This window comes from Platalea leucorodia, assembly GCF_965183815.1.
Source record: "Platalea leucorodia genome assembly, chromosome: 10".
Classification (NCBI taxonomy): Eukaryota; Metazoa; Chordata; class Aves; order Pelecaniformes; family Threskiornithidae; genus Platalea; species Platalea leucorodia.
In genome coordinates this window covers 3259748-3275813 of record NC_138832.1, presented here as the reverse complement: position 1 = coordinate 3275813, position 16066 = coordinate 3259748, and the positions used below count along the sequence as shown (strand labels likewise).

Sequence of the window (16066 nt, the reverse complement as noted above, 5' to 3'; positions counted from 1 at the left end):
TGTTGCTGTGTTCTAACCCTGGCAAAGCATTTTTAAATATAGCGTGCTCATACTTAAATACAGTAAATCATAGTTCTTCTATAAGAAAACAATACTTAGCTGTCAATTGGAGTGTTTATGTTAATATATATGCAAGTTAGTAAGATGTGGAAGTATTTTATAATATTTATAATTGATTTGCTTATAATATTTGCTGTTATGCTTCATTAGCATAACATGAATTCAGGTAGAACTTTCTCCTGTTAAAAAAAATAAATGCAGTCTTTTATGTGGCCAGTCTTTTCTCCCAGGGCTCCATAACCAAGGAGAGTGTTTCATGAAGGGTTGAGTTCAGCTTTTCAGAAGTTTGTTTTTCTGTGTTCTTTTCCATTTTTACTTTTTTTCCCTCTACGTTTTAATAAAAAAGCAAATATCTCACTGTTTTTGTTATACAACAAAGTGCTTTTAATAGGAAGTAAAGTATTGAATAATACGCATTTTCTTTCTTTTTTGCTTACAGGAAAGGCATCTTTGATGTCCCAAAGATGTAAATTTTTTACTAGGTTTGTAGTACAGGAGCCTTTACAAAACAAATACGTAGAATACAACTAGGGTTTGTAAATAGAAAACTATTAGATGGGAGAGCTGCAAACATTTTTGATGTTGATATTTGTTAATGTAAAGCCTGCTAATTTCCAACTTTTAATTTTTAACATATATCTTAAATTTTCAAGACAGTGCCATGTGTTTCAAAGACTCAATTGGTGAAGAAAAGATTAGCTTGCAGTTTAGTGTCTTCTAATCATTTGGGGGGTTAGCATTAATCTTAATGTTTAAAGTGATCCAGTTTTGAAATGATATATTGTTTAGAACCTGACTGGAATTCTTCTGTAGAAACTCTGTGATCATAGGGGTCCTCAGGTGCACTGAGGCACTGAAAAGCTAGTTTTCACTGACACATAGGCCTTTTTATCATCAGGATGAGGTAGTGGTCGTATTTTAATTAAAATGTCAGAACAAATACTGTTGGAGTTATTGAAAATGAATCACCAGATAAAGTGAGCACTGGGCCATGGCAGGTCAAAGAGGCAAAGTCACCTGGAGAAGAGGACTCCATTCATTTTCCTGCCTAAATGAGGAAGAAGTAACTTTTATGAGCAATGTGAACTTTTAAATATATTAAAGAGCATCTTGCCCTGTATTAAGGCTCAGACTTTCACAGGCTGATGAATTTAATTTATATTTCAAACTGTTCAGTATGGTTAGCACCTATTTTTTTTAAAATATTTGACAGTTATAAAAAGACACTGAAGGAATAGCATAGATTTATCTCTTTTTTTCTAATTCAGCTGCTTCAAAATACTGTTTTGAATGCTGTTGTTATCTAGAAGTTTCTTCCTTGGAAAGAAGTAAATCTCGCAAGGTCTTTTGCAAGCTTCATTTATTTTAGAGGAGGTAAAATACCAAGAAGGGGACAGCAAATATGCCAAACAAATAGTATCTATTAAGCTAAGAATCTATGTTGTGTATTCCTCCATTGCATTCTGCACTGTTAAAAAGTGACCTTCATCTTCCCAGAGGTTTTTCTGCCTGTGTGCAGAGGGCTTATATGAATGTACAAGAAGGTACAGATGATGAACAAGAAAGATGTAGTTTATGATGATTTTGTATTCATAATGAGTATTGTAGCACAGTACAAGTCCTCAGTAAGTGTAGATAAATATAAATTAATCATTTTTTTGTCATTTAGCAGTATTTCCACAGTTTAGAGATTCTACATGCAGTATTTCCACAGTTCAGAGATTCTACATACTGCATATCACATGTCTCAGATAGAGTATTTCTGGGTCTTGGTAATTCTTTATCTGCAGGTAATTTGGTGGGGAGGTATTCTTTGTGGGTTTTTCTTTAAAATTTCTTTTATTTAAACCATGAGCATTAGTTAGGCTCCTTAGATTGGCTTCAAGGCGTTCAGTCTTAAGCAGACAAAGGCATCTTATGCGAAGAGTTCCCATACAAAGATAAACTACTAAATGGGGGGGGGGAAGTATCCATCAAAAATATCTTTGCATATGGAATGCAATAGCTTCAAGTTGGCACAGCCCGTGGAGCACTTGTTCAGACCGTCATATGCTCATGGAGTTTATCCAGAGTAAACTAGATAACATGAAGTGGAAAGGCGTTAAATTTAGACCAAGCTTCTTGGTAGTATGCTTTTAGGTGATAATTGGTTCGTATGTGGCTAAATGTGTACAGAATAAGTAGAGTTTACATACCTATGGTTGTAAAGGGAAAGAAAAGTATGATGAAAGAGTACCTCAGAAAAAAATGGAAAGTGAAACTATTTGGCTTTTTAAAGAAAAAAAAATTACTTTATTACAGTAATTCCATGTTAATAAATTGACTTTTAGTATGCTAGATTACAGATTTCCCTTATTACGTGTGAACATTGATGACTGGAAAAATTTTTTTTCCTTTTTAGAGACTGAAAATGAAGAACAGGAAAAACCTAGAGTCCTCTGGGCAGTCTACTTCAACATGAGAGATTCTTCAGGAGTTGACAAAAATTCATATGATGGCTTACCCTCAAATGTTTATGTCTGTTCCGGACCAGACTCTGCTTTAGGAAATGACTGTGCTGTCAAACAGGTTGGGCAGATCAATTTTTTTGGTTGCATAACTTTAATTTTAAGGACCTGAGCAATACAGTCTGCTTTTGTTCTGGGTTCTTCTGCTTTACGCTAGGTAATTAGTACTAATACAGTGACAAAACTTCACAGCTAGACATACAAAAAATCTTACTTAATGAGCAAAGTGAATGTCAGTGGGATTGAAAATGGAGGAAACTTGAGAAAAGGTCAGTTGATATAGTAACATTAGGAGTAGCAGATAGGTAATCTGAACAGGTAAAAGGAACGTAGAAGTCAGCAGTACCTTACTTGCTCTAATACTGTGGAAAGGAAAAACTCAAATAATTCAGAAATATAGGTGATAACTTCCCAAAATATACAGTCTTTCGCCTGTAAGGTTGAAGAGGAGGTACAGTAGTAGAGAAGCAGTACAAATCAAAGGTCAGAAAAGCCTATCTGCAGTTCAAGTTGGAAGGATCATCAAAGTACTTTTAATACCTGCAGGACAGTCACAAACCTAAAACCTATTGGGAGAAAAACCCCGCATAATTACTAATCTGATACATTAAGCTGTCTGTCTCAGTTTACCTTCTCTTTGCCTTAGTATCACTGTATTACAAAATTACAGTGTAATTGTGTCTCTGAAGGAATTGAGGGTAATGTCATTGTATTCGTGACCTTGAGATAATATTTGGCACCAAATCACACTCAGTTCTGATTTTTAGTTCTCAGTATTTGGGTGTCTACATATCTAGTTCCTGCTAACAAGAATCCTGAACTGAGAACCACTTGCAGCTTGCCTAGTAGTCAGCATACCATACCAGTACTCAATTTAAGACAAACTACCAGTGCTTTGAAATTGGAGGTGAAGAGTGAAAGCTCCCTAAACAAAACTAGGTAGATGGAGAGATCGTGAAATAGCCACCTTCTGTGTTGGCAGTAGGCAGAATATGCAGGGGCACCGGATCTTGCAGGGCAGGTATGTAGAAATTCACAAAGAGCTTCATATGATACCTCTCACTGTGCCTTCCCCACTACTGTTGAGCAGAAGACAACAAGATCATGCAAATAGGTAGATTATGACTTGTTCAACCAAAGACAACTACAGGAATGCTTCTCCTTTGCTCTCCCTTGCAGAGACCCACCTTGGTAAGGAAGGTATAAATTCTTAGGCAGATCTCCCACAGCAGTCACGGTGGTGTCAGGGTGCTTTCTGAGCTAATGTGAGAACACTTTTACATCCTTGTAGGATTAACTGGCACTAGTCATTTTTAAAGCTGTTTTTTTTTAATGGCCATGTTCAGAGAACGTGCATGCCATCTTTTAACTAGTTGCAGGATTTTTTATGACTAAATCATAAACCTCTTAAAAATAAGATTTTAAAGTGGAAAAGCTGACATAGCCTGAACTGTAGGGTCAGAACAGTATAATTAAGGGCTAATAGTACCCTTCATTTTGCTTTACAAGGCAATAATTTGCCTCCCAAGAGGATAAAGAACTGTAAAGACAAAAAATAATGCAAGACAATTATTATGGTTGCAGTTTTACCTTGTAAATGGGTTCTTTTCTAAATGACATTTAACTGTTATTTGAAAGAGTGCAAGTTAAAAGCTGTTTAAATACACTTAAAAAACAGCCTATTTCTAATTCCGATAGCCACCTTTTCTAGCATTCAGCTTTGTCCTACCTTAAGAGTTCTTTTTCTTACCAATGAGTAATGGTATGATAGATCAAGCTGTGTTGAAATATTCTAGGTGCTGTAGTTAGCCTTTGTGTTAAATGTGGTAACCATCAGTGAGATAGATGTTAAACAAGCAGATATTGGAGGAAAAACAATCAAGAGCCTAAAACACTGCCTTTCAGAAAAAGTAGACAGAAGCTACATTTTTTTTGGAACCTGTTTTAAATTTTGAAACAAACGGTCACTAGGTAGAGTGAAAAATATTTTAGTGTAAACATGTTTATAATTAAAAGTCATAAGGGAAAATAAAAGTGAGGAGTGTATGTGAGAACAAAGTGAAGAAAAGGCTGAAGATAAAGCAGCACTCGCGGTTAGAATACACCCTTCCCCTCTAGCGTGCAGCTCCCTTCTAGGCAAGCGGAGGAGGGAAGTACATGTAAGTGGGTGTGCCTTCTACCCCCAGATCACGTTCCTCATCCTGGCAATGGGATGGAAGTCTCCAAACATGAAATATTTACAAACTCATGCATCAGAACACTTTAAAAATCAAACAGAAACCCACTGTGTGTGGTTTTCTGTGTTTACTGTTTTAATGATACTTCCCATGATTTATGTTTTCATTACCATTAGTAATACTAACTTCTGTGTCATGCCGTTTGATTGTTTTGATGATACATTATTTAGAAGGCAAGACACCGCAGCTTTTACAGACAATTACCCGTCTACAGCTCAGTATACAAATTACTTCATTCTCCTTTTATTTTAATTTAGTATTAAATTCCTAGTATAATATTGAATTAATTTTGATGTCTGCATTCACTGGCCTTGAGGATAGGCTAAATAAAATGTAAACTGCCATTTATGATTCCTTCAAATTCTGTACATATGGATCATGTAAAGCAAAATCTTTAACCTGTTTACCTTTTTTTCTATATCTGGAAGGATTTCAGAGTTATTCGTGTGCTGTATTTCAAACTACTGTTAGTTTGGTAGTGTTCTCTGTAATAGTTGCTATGAAAGCCCATACAGCTTGTCTACGTGCCATCAAGGTGCATAGCTGGGATACAGTAGAACAGTAACAAAACATAGTTTTATTCAACTTCACACAGCTCTTAAATTAGAGTATCTATGCAAGTGCTTTACGTCCTTATGTCTTAATGCTCAATTCAAACATACACACTTGAAAGCTGGTACACTTAAGTGCTAAATATTGAAGGAACTATTCACTAACTTAATTAGTTACAATAAGTATCAAAGTGTTATAATGAAGGAGCTGTTAAGTTGTTACTGGTTATTCTGCATGACTTCAGCTGCATAAGGTTAACTTAAAAAATTGGTAGACCTGAAAGCACTCTATACCATTAAATTGTTCAATTATAATCAATGTCATGATGTCCTACATAACATACTGAGAATTTCTGTCCATGTTCAACCTCATGATTATTTGACCATTTTTGGAGTGGATATTCGCTGACTAATTGGAGACTGAATAATTGTTGAGAACTGCGTAGGAAATGTTTGTCTGCTCTAGTTTGTCATATATTTAGTGTAAAATATGACACCTTTCTTCAATACTTTATTAAATATAATAATAGTTTAAGTATATTTTTGGAGTTTCAAGGGCAAGTGCAGACTTGCAATAAAAAGTCTTTCTCTTACCTTCAGAAACTTAGTTTTGTGAACTTCTTGTAGGGTATTTGTACTCCCTTGCACCCTACTTACTAGGCAAGGTTTTCAAATTACAAAATCATGTTTTGAAGTAGAGAACAGAATTTTTTGGTATATTTTTTCATATACTAATATAAATAGTTTTAAACAGTTTCAAATGGGTATGGAAGAGTGAAATTTAGGAAGCAGAATGAAAAATTGAATTGAACTGAGAGTAGACAGGGTCATTTAAGCAGTTAATAATGGAGTCCTACATCCACGTGCTGGTGATACAAATCCACTGCTGGTGGGCAGTGAAGTTTATCACAGAAAGCTGTTTGGTACGTGCTCAATGATGTATTAATCTGAAAACAATTCCCTCTTGTCCAGGAATCCGCATCATGTAATCAGCCTTTGCAGTTGGCACTAACTGACCCTACTGTCAGCTTTTTCAGTGCAGTGTCTGGGAGCAGTATGAATATAAAGTTTAAATGCATTCTTGCCTATGTGGGAGCTTTCATCACAGGTCGTCTTTAGGGCGTAGTTTACTAAACAGACAAAATCGAGAGGCAATATTCCTTTTGCCTTTTTAGAAACCCAAAACATAACTGTGATCTACATCAGTGTCTCCATTTGCCTTAGAAGCTTAAGGACTTGGAAAAGAAAACCTTTATGGAAATGTGAAGCGCATGTTGATTCAGTAATAAATTCCTGCGTGTCTTTAGCTTTTTTAAGATAAGCTTACAGATAGGTTATTTGCACAAGAGCATATAAAACTATTTAGCACTAGTTAACAAAGCTCCTTGCATTCTTGTGGGGTTTTTTAAAGGATTTTTGGCCTCCTTCGTTTTTATAAAATGTCTCATTCTCAAAAATTCTAAGATCGTATTATTTTGGTTCTTTTTTTCCCAGATTTTGTAGTTGTATTCTGTATGTTGTAATAACTACCCTGATGTTATCAAGAACGCATTTCTTTTTAACGTCTTTCATCGCAGTGGTCAAAAAACTTGACTTTTGTGTGTACTTAATTTCTAAACCTTGATAGCATGAAGAGTAAGCGGCATTGTAAATTAAATCCTAGAGCTATATCTTAAGAGCAACTGTCTTTTTATCTAAATAAAAGTTGCTTATACAGTTCTTTTCAGAAAGGCACAATTTGTGCACATAGGTATACGCACATAATACATTGAAATTATAGACATGTTTTTGAATAAATTATGAATGTATTGTATATATGCATACGTTTTCAATGATAATAGTCCATTAGATGAGAATAGTTCTCAGTTGAGCTATCTATGACCTGTTCAGAAAAACAGAAATGGAAATTTTTTTTGTGTTTTTTAAATTTAAGAAGGAATCCCTTATAGGTATGATGTAGATCGTACATATTAACCATATTCCTGGCTTTGCTTGTCATGTGGAATGGATTCTTCTCTCTGGAAAGCGGCAAGACCTTTCCCATGCTTTGCATTTGACTGCAGCTAGGGATATTTTTATAGTGGAAAAGATCATTTTGCTTGCAAAAAATCAGCTTAATTGTTCTCAATACAATATAGAATGACCAGCATATTTTAAAAAGCCCTATGCCATGTCTTTCCTAGAACAATGTAAAAGGATAGATTGCTTTCTCTTTTTTGAGGACTGCAAGAAGGAATGGGTTTCCCATGTGTTTACAATACTGTCAAAGTATTGAATCGCTATTGATTTAAAAGAACAGAGGGTAATGTTAAATATCTGTAAAATATTGCTGCAAGGTATTACATTTCAAGGTGAAGTTTATTTTATGCTTTCTTTTCTGAATAGGCTGAGACTATTTTCCAAGAAATGTTTCCTGCAGAGGAATTTTGCCCAGCTCCGCCAAATCCAGAAGATATTATTTATGATGAAGACGAGATTGCGCCGGAAGAGTCTGGGTTCAGTAATGCACCAGATACAAAGCCTGAGCCCTCAACTGCGGAAAGCAGTAGCGGAGATAGTAGTGCTGTTAAGAAAGAAGAAAATGAGGAATGAATGAGCTCTGTTCTCTTAGTAGAAGAGGAAGTTGACCCAAACTAAAATGTAAGGGAGGAAGGGTAAGAAAAAGAGGTTTAAAAAATCATAGCCGTATTATTTGCGATTGCCTTACTTTCCTTAGCTCAAATAATCTGTCTTTGTCAAATAGTTTCATTGATAGCTGAGACGTTTCTAAATACTCATAGGTTCACCAGATCCAGGGGTGTTTGTAGCTAAACAAAAAACATAGAACAAAGCATTTGAATGTAAAATGCTGAAATAGGATTCATGATTTGTTGAGAGAATTTGGTTTTGTTTTACACCTTGGAAGGAATCCTCCATCTTTTAAACAGGCAACAAGTCGAAACTAATCAAAAGAAAAAAAATGTGCAAGTTTGCTTATCAGTCAGAAGACGATGTTCTGATACAACGTATCGCAGTTCTACTAAAAATCATTGGATCTGTGCTAATTAAACAGTTGAAGGTGAGCTTCACAGTCTGTCCTTCAAAGTGGTTTTATGAATGGAACTTAAAGGCAACAATATTGACAATTCTGGAGTGACTTTAGAATATGTAATAGTAATATGTAATATGATGTTTAATTTGTATAATGAAAAATTTCTTGTATGGTTTTGAAATTGATGCCATAATTTAGAAACAAATACAATCCAATAGACGTTCCTCACATGAAACTATTTTACATTCAAAAACTTTTTAATGAGATCTAATAGATCACACATTTTCATTAGTGACTTAATTTACTGTAGTCAGGAAAATAGCACAATTTAAACTTAATGCTAGTTTTCCCAACAAAATTTAAAATCACAAATAGAGCGTACTTGTTAGTTTCCCTGGATTTGTTCCAGTGTTTGGGCCTTTAATAAGCCAGTAGTTAATTTTTTTTTGAAGTATGGTGTCTGAGAAGTTTAGATGATCATTAATTGAGGTTTTTTGTTGTGGGGAGAAGGTTCAACTGATAATTCCAAAGGTTAGTATTGATTCTGGCTAATAGGATTAAAATCAGTGCGATAGCTGTAAATTATGCGTTTTGTAATGATAAATCATAAAGCGTTTATACAATAAAGTTTATTGAAGTATTTATAAGCCTAGTTTGTATGAAAAATTACAAATGAGAAAGCTGTTGTAAATGACCATGATAAACTTGCACTTCTTCTGAACAATGCTTGAAATTAGATATTCAGATGACAAAAAATATTTAGCATTTACTTAAAGATTTACCTTAAAATGTATACCCAATAGATCAGTAGTATATCTAAATATAGAGATCAGTGAATTTTGATGAGTCGGGGTTTAAACTTCTATGTGAACTTAGATATAGTTCTAGCAGTGCTTAAATACTGTACGTAAATAAAACATGCCATTGAATAATGAATATTCAGCGCTGCCTGAACTTGACACATCCAGGCTTTTGTACAATTCCGCAGTGCACATGCCTGCCTTTAAAATGGCTTCATGCCATAAAGGTTAATCTATTTATTTTTTTTACAGCATAACTATACGGTTAACTTCACTTTGTCTTGCATCATAATACATTGTCCAATTTGCATTTCAAAAACTGGTTGGTTTGTTAGTGTTTACATTCCTTGTTTATTGGATAGTTACATTGTGTGTATAATCCCAAAGTCCTCAGAAAAGTATGTGGTTGAAATGTTTCCCATGTTAAAACAACAGTTATCTTTGGATGCTTGTGACTGAGCAGTTATTTATATATAGTAATAAGCAGACTGCCTCTTCATTTAGCATAATTCTTATGCGTACTGGAAAGCATGAGTGTATGGTAATTGTATTTAACATCCACAGATCTGTAAAAGAACTAAGTGGAGGACCTAGCTCCTGTTTGTCTTTCAATAATAGGGATCATAGTTGAATTTTTCATTGTCTGTGTTTACAAGGAAATTGTTTGATGAAAATTAAAGGTTTGCTTGCAAGTGCATTTTTCTGTGTTTTCTTTCAATTACGCAAGAAAAGCAGTTAATTTGTTAGCTGAGATTTCCTGATAATTCTGTTGTCTACTTTCATCATGTTGACATCTGTAATAAGATTGAAGCTTATGTGTGTGACAGTATGTTTATATAAATTAGCAAGTTTATATAAAGTAGCATCTTAGTGCTTCGTGTCCATGTGAAGCAAAGTTTGGAAATACTGCAAATTTGAGTTTAGGTAGGATGGAATAATCTGCAAGTTGTAGGCTATGACTTTACACTACATTGATCGCTTAAAAACTGTTTTCATGTCTCGTTGGTATGGTGAATGGAAACATAAAATGTTTTTCCTATGGTACTTGAGTACCCAATAGCTCGCTTGCAATAGCAGTAGATAAGACTGTTGATCTCTGTATTTTACAGAAATCATGCACTGAACTGCATTTTGTTCTTGTTTTAAATGATTTAAGCGTACAAAGTGAGGGTTAAGGCTTATTTGAAGTCGTTTTTAAGGCTTGTCATACAGGATGTATTCAAAAGATAACATGACTTTTTAAAAACTGGCAATTTATCTGTAGGATTATTAATAAATCAAGGTAAAGAAAGATAAGGTTAATTGAATTTTTAAACAAGTAGCTGTATTATCCTTCAAGCACCTTGGAGCTCATACAATATTCACACCTTTTTTTTTTCCTAAGGACTGCTTTGATATGTTTGAATTCCTGTTTTAATGAGTACTTTCTTTTTAACTTGGTTAATTGGATTAACCCTTAATATTCTAACAGTCAATTTTATGCCATTTTCCCTTCTGCTGTTGTATTGCCTTATCTGTAGGACTGCAATTAGTTACTGTTCCTTTGGAAGTATTTTCAGCCATGAAGCTGCTACGTCTGCTCTTTCTGGTGATGATGATGCTTAGGGCCATTTGACAGGTAATCATTAGAACTTAGATCCTTGCAGACTATGGGGTCTTTTCTCCTATCATTGCAGGGGGATTTATGTAGGTAACTCCTATTAATGTTAATGGGACTTGCATGTGTAAATCCTCCTTGCATCAATGGGAAAATTGACCCCTGAAAAAAATATCTTCATGTTAGACTTGCTGATTCAGAAACGTCCAGGCACTGTCAGCTCCCCTGTGGAAATGTGATGGAGCACGTGCTTTGTGCCGTTTCACTGACATCCTCTGAAGAGGACTTGGGGAACTTTCAGGGGTTTTATCTTTTATATTGTATTTTATACTTTCCACACACTTCTGAATCTTGTCAGAGTTCCTCTAACAATTCTTTTTATGCAGCTAGTATCAATTTCACTTTCTGTACTCGGGAGGTTGCATGCTCCTTTTGCTTTGGCTCTCACTCTATTTTAGGCCCCTCTCCTCTCCAGATCTTTTCACATCAGCAACGTGAGTTGCAACAGCTTAATTTCAAGAACAATTTGCTAGTAATGTACTGATTAATGACAAGTCAGAAGTATTAAACTACTGTTTTCACACAATAAGCAACTGGGTCACTTACAATCCATAATCTCCTGTGTTGAAAGGATAAAATCCATTTCCTCAACATTTTTCCAGTCTGGGAGTGGGAAAACATGTGAACTACCCACTTTCCTTGAGTGGTGGAAAGAAAGGAGAGACAGACAAACAGATGGAAATAGCTAAAGCAGGATTGCTGTAGTGGGAGGGGGAGGATAGGATGGGGGCTGTTTGTCATAACCTTCATGCTCCGAGATCAACTGCGTCTTGCGCTTTTATTTCCTCTTCTGCAATGTGAGATTTCTGTACAGTTTCTAACGGTTTATGGGCTCTGGGGAAAAATATATGTGCTTTTTGGAACGAGGCAACAACAATTAACCAAGAATGGAATAACATATAACTGGAGCAGCACATGCACTAAGGACTTTGCAGTAGAAATAAGAGTATTATTTTTCTGTTTACCTGTGGATACGTTTATCCAGTCTTTATTGTGTATTTTGTTGCTCAGTTACTACTGTAGATCTTCCATATAATCCTCTGCAGTACATTTTAGTTTTTTACTTATCTGACAATTTTATATCAGTAGCAAATTTTATCACCCCTTTTCTTAACATAATTTATGAAATTATTCAGCAGCACAGGTTTGAATGATTCCTACTTTTCTGCTAGCTGTCAATCAATAGTAGCTTCCTTTTACCTCTGATGGTTACGTTTGGTGGTTTTTAAGAGGGATCTTGTCAGACGTTTCAGGGAAGGCTAGCGTGACTATAATCTGGATATTCCCTATCCATCAAATTAGACTCCTCAAAAACTGTTGTAAATTTGTGAGACACAGCTTTTCTCTGTGAAAGCCTTGTTAACTCTTCCCCAATATTATGCTTGTTCATATCTACTAATTCTTTCCTTATGATAGTTTCTATCACTTTGCCTGCTATGGGAATTAGATTTCATTCAGTGGTAACCATAAAGCAGCTCCCTTGAAAAACAAAAAACTCTCCCCTAAGGAAAAGAGAAGTTCCAAGTCATCCCCTTAAACAGTAAAAATTCTGGTGTCGGAACTACCCTAAACTGCTCCAGAGATCCCTCCTAGCGTTTCTGCTGTAATGAACGTTCTCTTCACCCATTAATTATCAAAATGCTCTGCAGATTCTGGTGGGTTATCTGCTGTTCATGCCCTTCTTTATTTTTCCTTAGGATTCTGTGAGTGCAATTAATGCAGTCGCTAATTTTCCAATTAACGGAGCAAGTTACTAAGATCACATCATGAAACTTATTTGATTTTTGTGGGTGTGTATACAATTCTTAACAGAATTTTTTTTCAGATAGTATTAATTGCTTCGTGTGTGTGTGTGTATATATATTTTGGCAGAATTATTAACTCATAAAAGTTTATCATTTAAACTTTTGCAGAAATCAACCACTATAGAATGTCCAAAAGTTAGAATTACCTGCTATTACCAAAACTGTCAGAAATGTGTGGGAGAGTTGTGGTGGCAGGGCAGTTGCTTGCATTCCTTGGGTAAGTAGTAATGCAAGGTATCTTTGGTAAGATGTAGAAGTAGTTGTAATACTGGAAGTCTGCGACACTGATATAAAATGTTCATTTATTGCAGCCCACTTCAATAGTAAGGTTGGTTCAAGAATCAGATGGAAATCTTTACTTAGGTGTGTATGATTTCAAGAATAACTTTTTTAATGTGATAAAAAGTTACCATAGAAGGATACTTTCAGCCGTAGAGGTAAGTAGTACGAAATGGTCAGCCGTGTGGAATACATGTTGTCAGCCTCATATCTAGCAAAAAAATTTCTTCTGGTGGAAATAGAGCTTATTAGCAATTCCACCATTATGTTTATTTACAGGCTGCCAGTTCCTGTTCATAAGAGTGACTGGTTCTTCAAAATCTGGATGGGGAGCCAGGCAGGAATGTTGTAAATCTCAATGACATTTGAGATTTAGAAAGTTGACAGTGAAGTATCAGGAAGGTGCAGTTGTTGACTGCATGGGAGTTCTGATCAGAGGAGACTTTAATAGAAAATACTCTTCCTGTCACAATTCTAACAGACAATATATTTTACACTACTTGTATACATTGACAAAAAAGATGGAAGGTATCAACCTGAGTGTATATCAAGCCCCAGATGGATTTGAGTAAACAATGGTTGCGTAGACAATGGTTGACGCCCAGTGTATATAATGCTGCTCAAGTGGCAGTTTTATGTGGGTGTCTTCTCAGTCTTGGGGAAAAGCTGCTTTGAGAGCGTTGCAAGTTTTATAACTGGCCAGAATACTGAGTTCAGTAGTACACTTCTTCACTTGATTTTAGATTTTCCTATTACCTGTCAGAATTTTCTTTTTCTACTCAAAAAGATTTAAGCATCAAGTAGAACTAAAATAGTGTCTTAGTGACAGGCTCATCTTTTGATTACCGTAAAAGGCATGGTGCAAGGAGGTTGTGCTGTTAATACAGCTAATGCTGATTTTTAGGAAATCTCAGAACATCCACATTTTTAGATACAGATTTTCAGGATCTCATACTTCCTTCTGAAGTGCCACCCCGTAATTCATAATATATTTGGGTCTCTGGAGGAGGCTTTAGTGCTGTTCCTCCATTCTGTGTGGTTAAGACTTCAGTAAGTGGGGCATGCCGAAGGCTGTGGACACTCCATCTGTCTTCTCGAACAGAGGAGGCTTCTCTTCTGAGGTGTTATTGCATGATCTCAGTCACCTCTGGTGGCTAACAAATGTGGCTTTGGCTTTTATAGCTGCTTTTTTGCTGCTCCAACTTCAGGAAGCTTACTCTCTAGTTGAGTACTGGTAGCTTTATCTCATTCCTTTTCTTTTTCTCTAAGCATGGAGCTGGACTAAGAAATGTTTCTCTGTTGGAAGTGATTGTTGTCGCAGTCCTGAAGCTGTTAGGTTAGTAAGTCATAGTAGCGTAATCATAGAACATCTAGGTAACGTCGTGCTAGACTGCAGTTCATTGATACCTCAAAGGCCTAGTTCACGAGCCGTAAAACCAGTGTGGTATTTGTTGGTAAGCTGGTATTCTGTACCTGAGTTGAATGTCCAGACTGAGGAACAAGTTTTTTATTACTGGCTGATATCATACTAGAAACATGAGTCTAGAAGGGTGGCTTACAAAAGTCTTCTCTCATTACAAAAAAAAAAAAAAAAAAAAAAAAAAATCACAAATCCAAGCACTCCTGTGCTGTGTTTTGGACTCTGAGGACATAAGAAGCTTTGTAATGGCCAGTGTGGAATTCTGAATCTATTCTGTTTGAAACCCAAGCATATTTCTGGAGCTCACCCAAGGGAAAGCCATTTAATCATGATGAGAGACCAGCTGTCAGACCAATGTAACAAAACATTTCTCTGCTCTGGGAACTTTTCAGTAGCGTGAAAGTCACTGCAAGTCGTGGTCAAGTCCTTTGTTGTGAATAAATTACACAATTAATTCAGCCTTTTTTCCTGTTCAAAAATTTGTGTAATCCCTAGCTAAGTACTTTCAGTGAATAATTTTTAGACTATAGATTATTCAGAGAATCCACTATATGATTCTTACAGCAACTTATTAGCTAAGTCATGTGTTATTTTCCTGCTCCATATTTGGATGCTGAAATAATACATAAAACTTAATTTTAAAAATGGTGTATTCATTATTACATCGTACATTTTTAAGACAAAAAATAAAACATTTTTATGAAAAACAACAGAAGGAAGGAACATTAAGGAAGCCATCATAAAATAACTTATTTTGGTGACACTTGCACATGATGCTTGCATTTTCTTTCCATAGAAGTTTTAAGCCAGGAGACTTTAGATTACTTTCCAGACTCAGTCTGGATCTAAAATGAACATGTGAGCATGGTAAAAGCTAATAGCCCTCTCAGTTACGTTTTAGGGACATATTCATCTCTGCTAAGATACCACTTGAAATGCACACTGCATAGAGTATTCATTAAAAAATTTGGTTTGCATCACATCTCTTCAGATGGCCTATTCCAGTGTCATCTCTGAAGTGATGTCTGAAAATGCATGTGTGTGCACAAAGGTAATCAAGGGGGGACAAAGCAGTACTGGAAATGAAGAGTAACAACAAGCAGGGGATAATGCATCAACTTGGGACTCGAGAAATGGATATTTTTTTTGGCTCTGGCACTGGTTTCCTCAATGAACTTGGTTGAGTCATTTCCCTTTAACGTCGTAGTAAAAAGATGTAAAATGGTGACAGGTATTTTCTGAAGCCTTTTGAGAGGTCAATAAAATATAAAAGTAATGCATGTATTTGAGAAAGAAGATGAACAGTGTTAATGGTAACTGTAAAAATGGATAGCAGTAATACTTGAGTAGAGGTGCAAATGATTTTCTGAGAAAAAAATCAAATGTAACTATTATAACGTGATTGGGATAGCAGATGTTTTGTTAGCCGAGTCCCTTTTTCCATCTCTGACATTTTCTGTGTTTCACAAGTAAGGTTTCACCAATCAGCACAAACTCTGTTTACTGCTTAATAAAAATAACATTAAATTATACTTTTTTTTAAACAATATTTTTCTGATTATGCATATTTTGCTGGCAGATTGTAATGCATATTGCTTCATTGTTTAATTAGGACTTAATGCTAATGTCATTAACATTCTGTGTGATAATTCATTAGGTGCCTATTTATAGACATAATGAAAGTCGTAATTTTTTGTAAAGTGCTTTTGACTGTGCTGT

At 35.4% G+C, this 16066-nt stretch overlaps 1 protein-coding gene across 5 annotated transcripts in view; it reads left to right on the top strand.

Annotated features, from left to right (window-relative positions):
* Nucleotides 1-12817, top strand: part of CHM (CHM Rab escort protein) — a 75158-nt gene extending 62341 nt beyond the window's left edge. For 3 of the 5 annotated variants that reach the window (XM_082323113.1, XM_082323112.1, XM_082323110.1), the window contains 2 exons: nt 2462-2628; nt 7741-9836. In XM_082323113.1, coding sequence (XP_082179239.1) covers nt 2462-2628; nt 7741-7947 — 374 coding nt within the window. In that variant the 3' untranslated portion in view covers nt 7948-9836. Of the gene's footprint in view, nt 1-2461; nt 2629-7740; nt 9837-10706; nt 10805-12756 lie in introns of those variants that run through there. The other 2 variants (XR_014229318.1, XM_082323111.1) reach the window with 2 other exon arrangements.
* Nucleotides 12818-16066: the final 3249 nt, after the last annotated feature.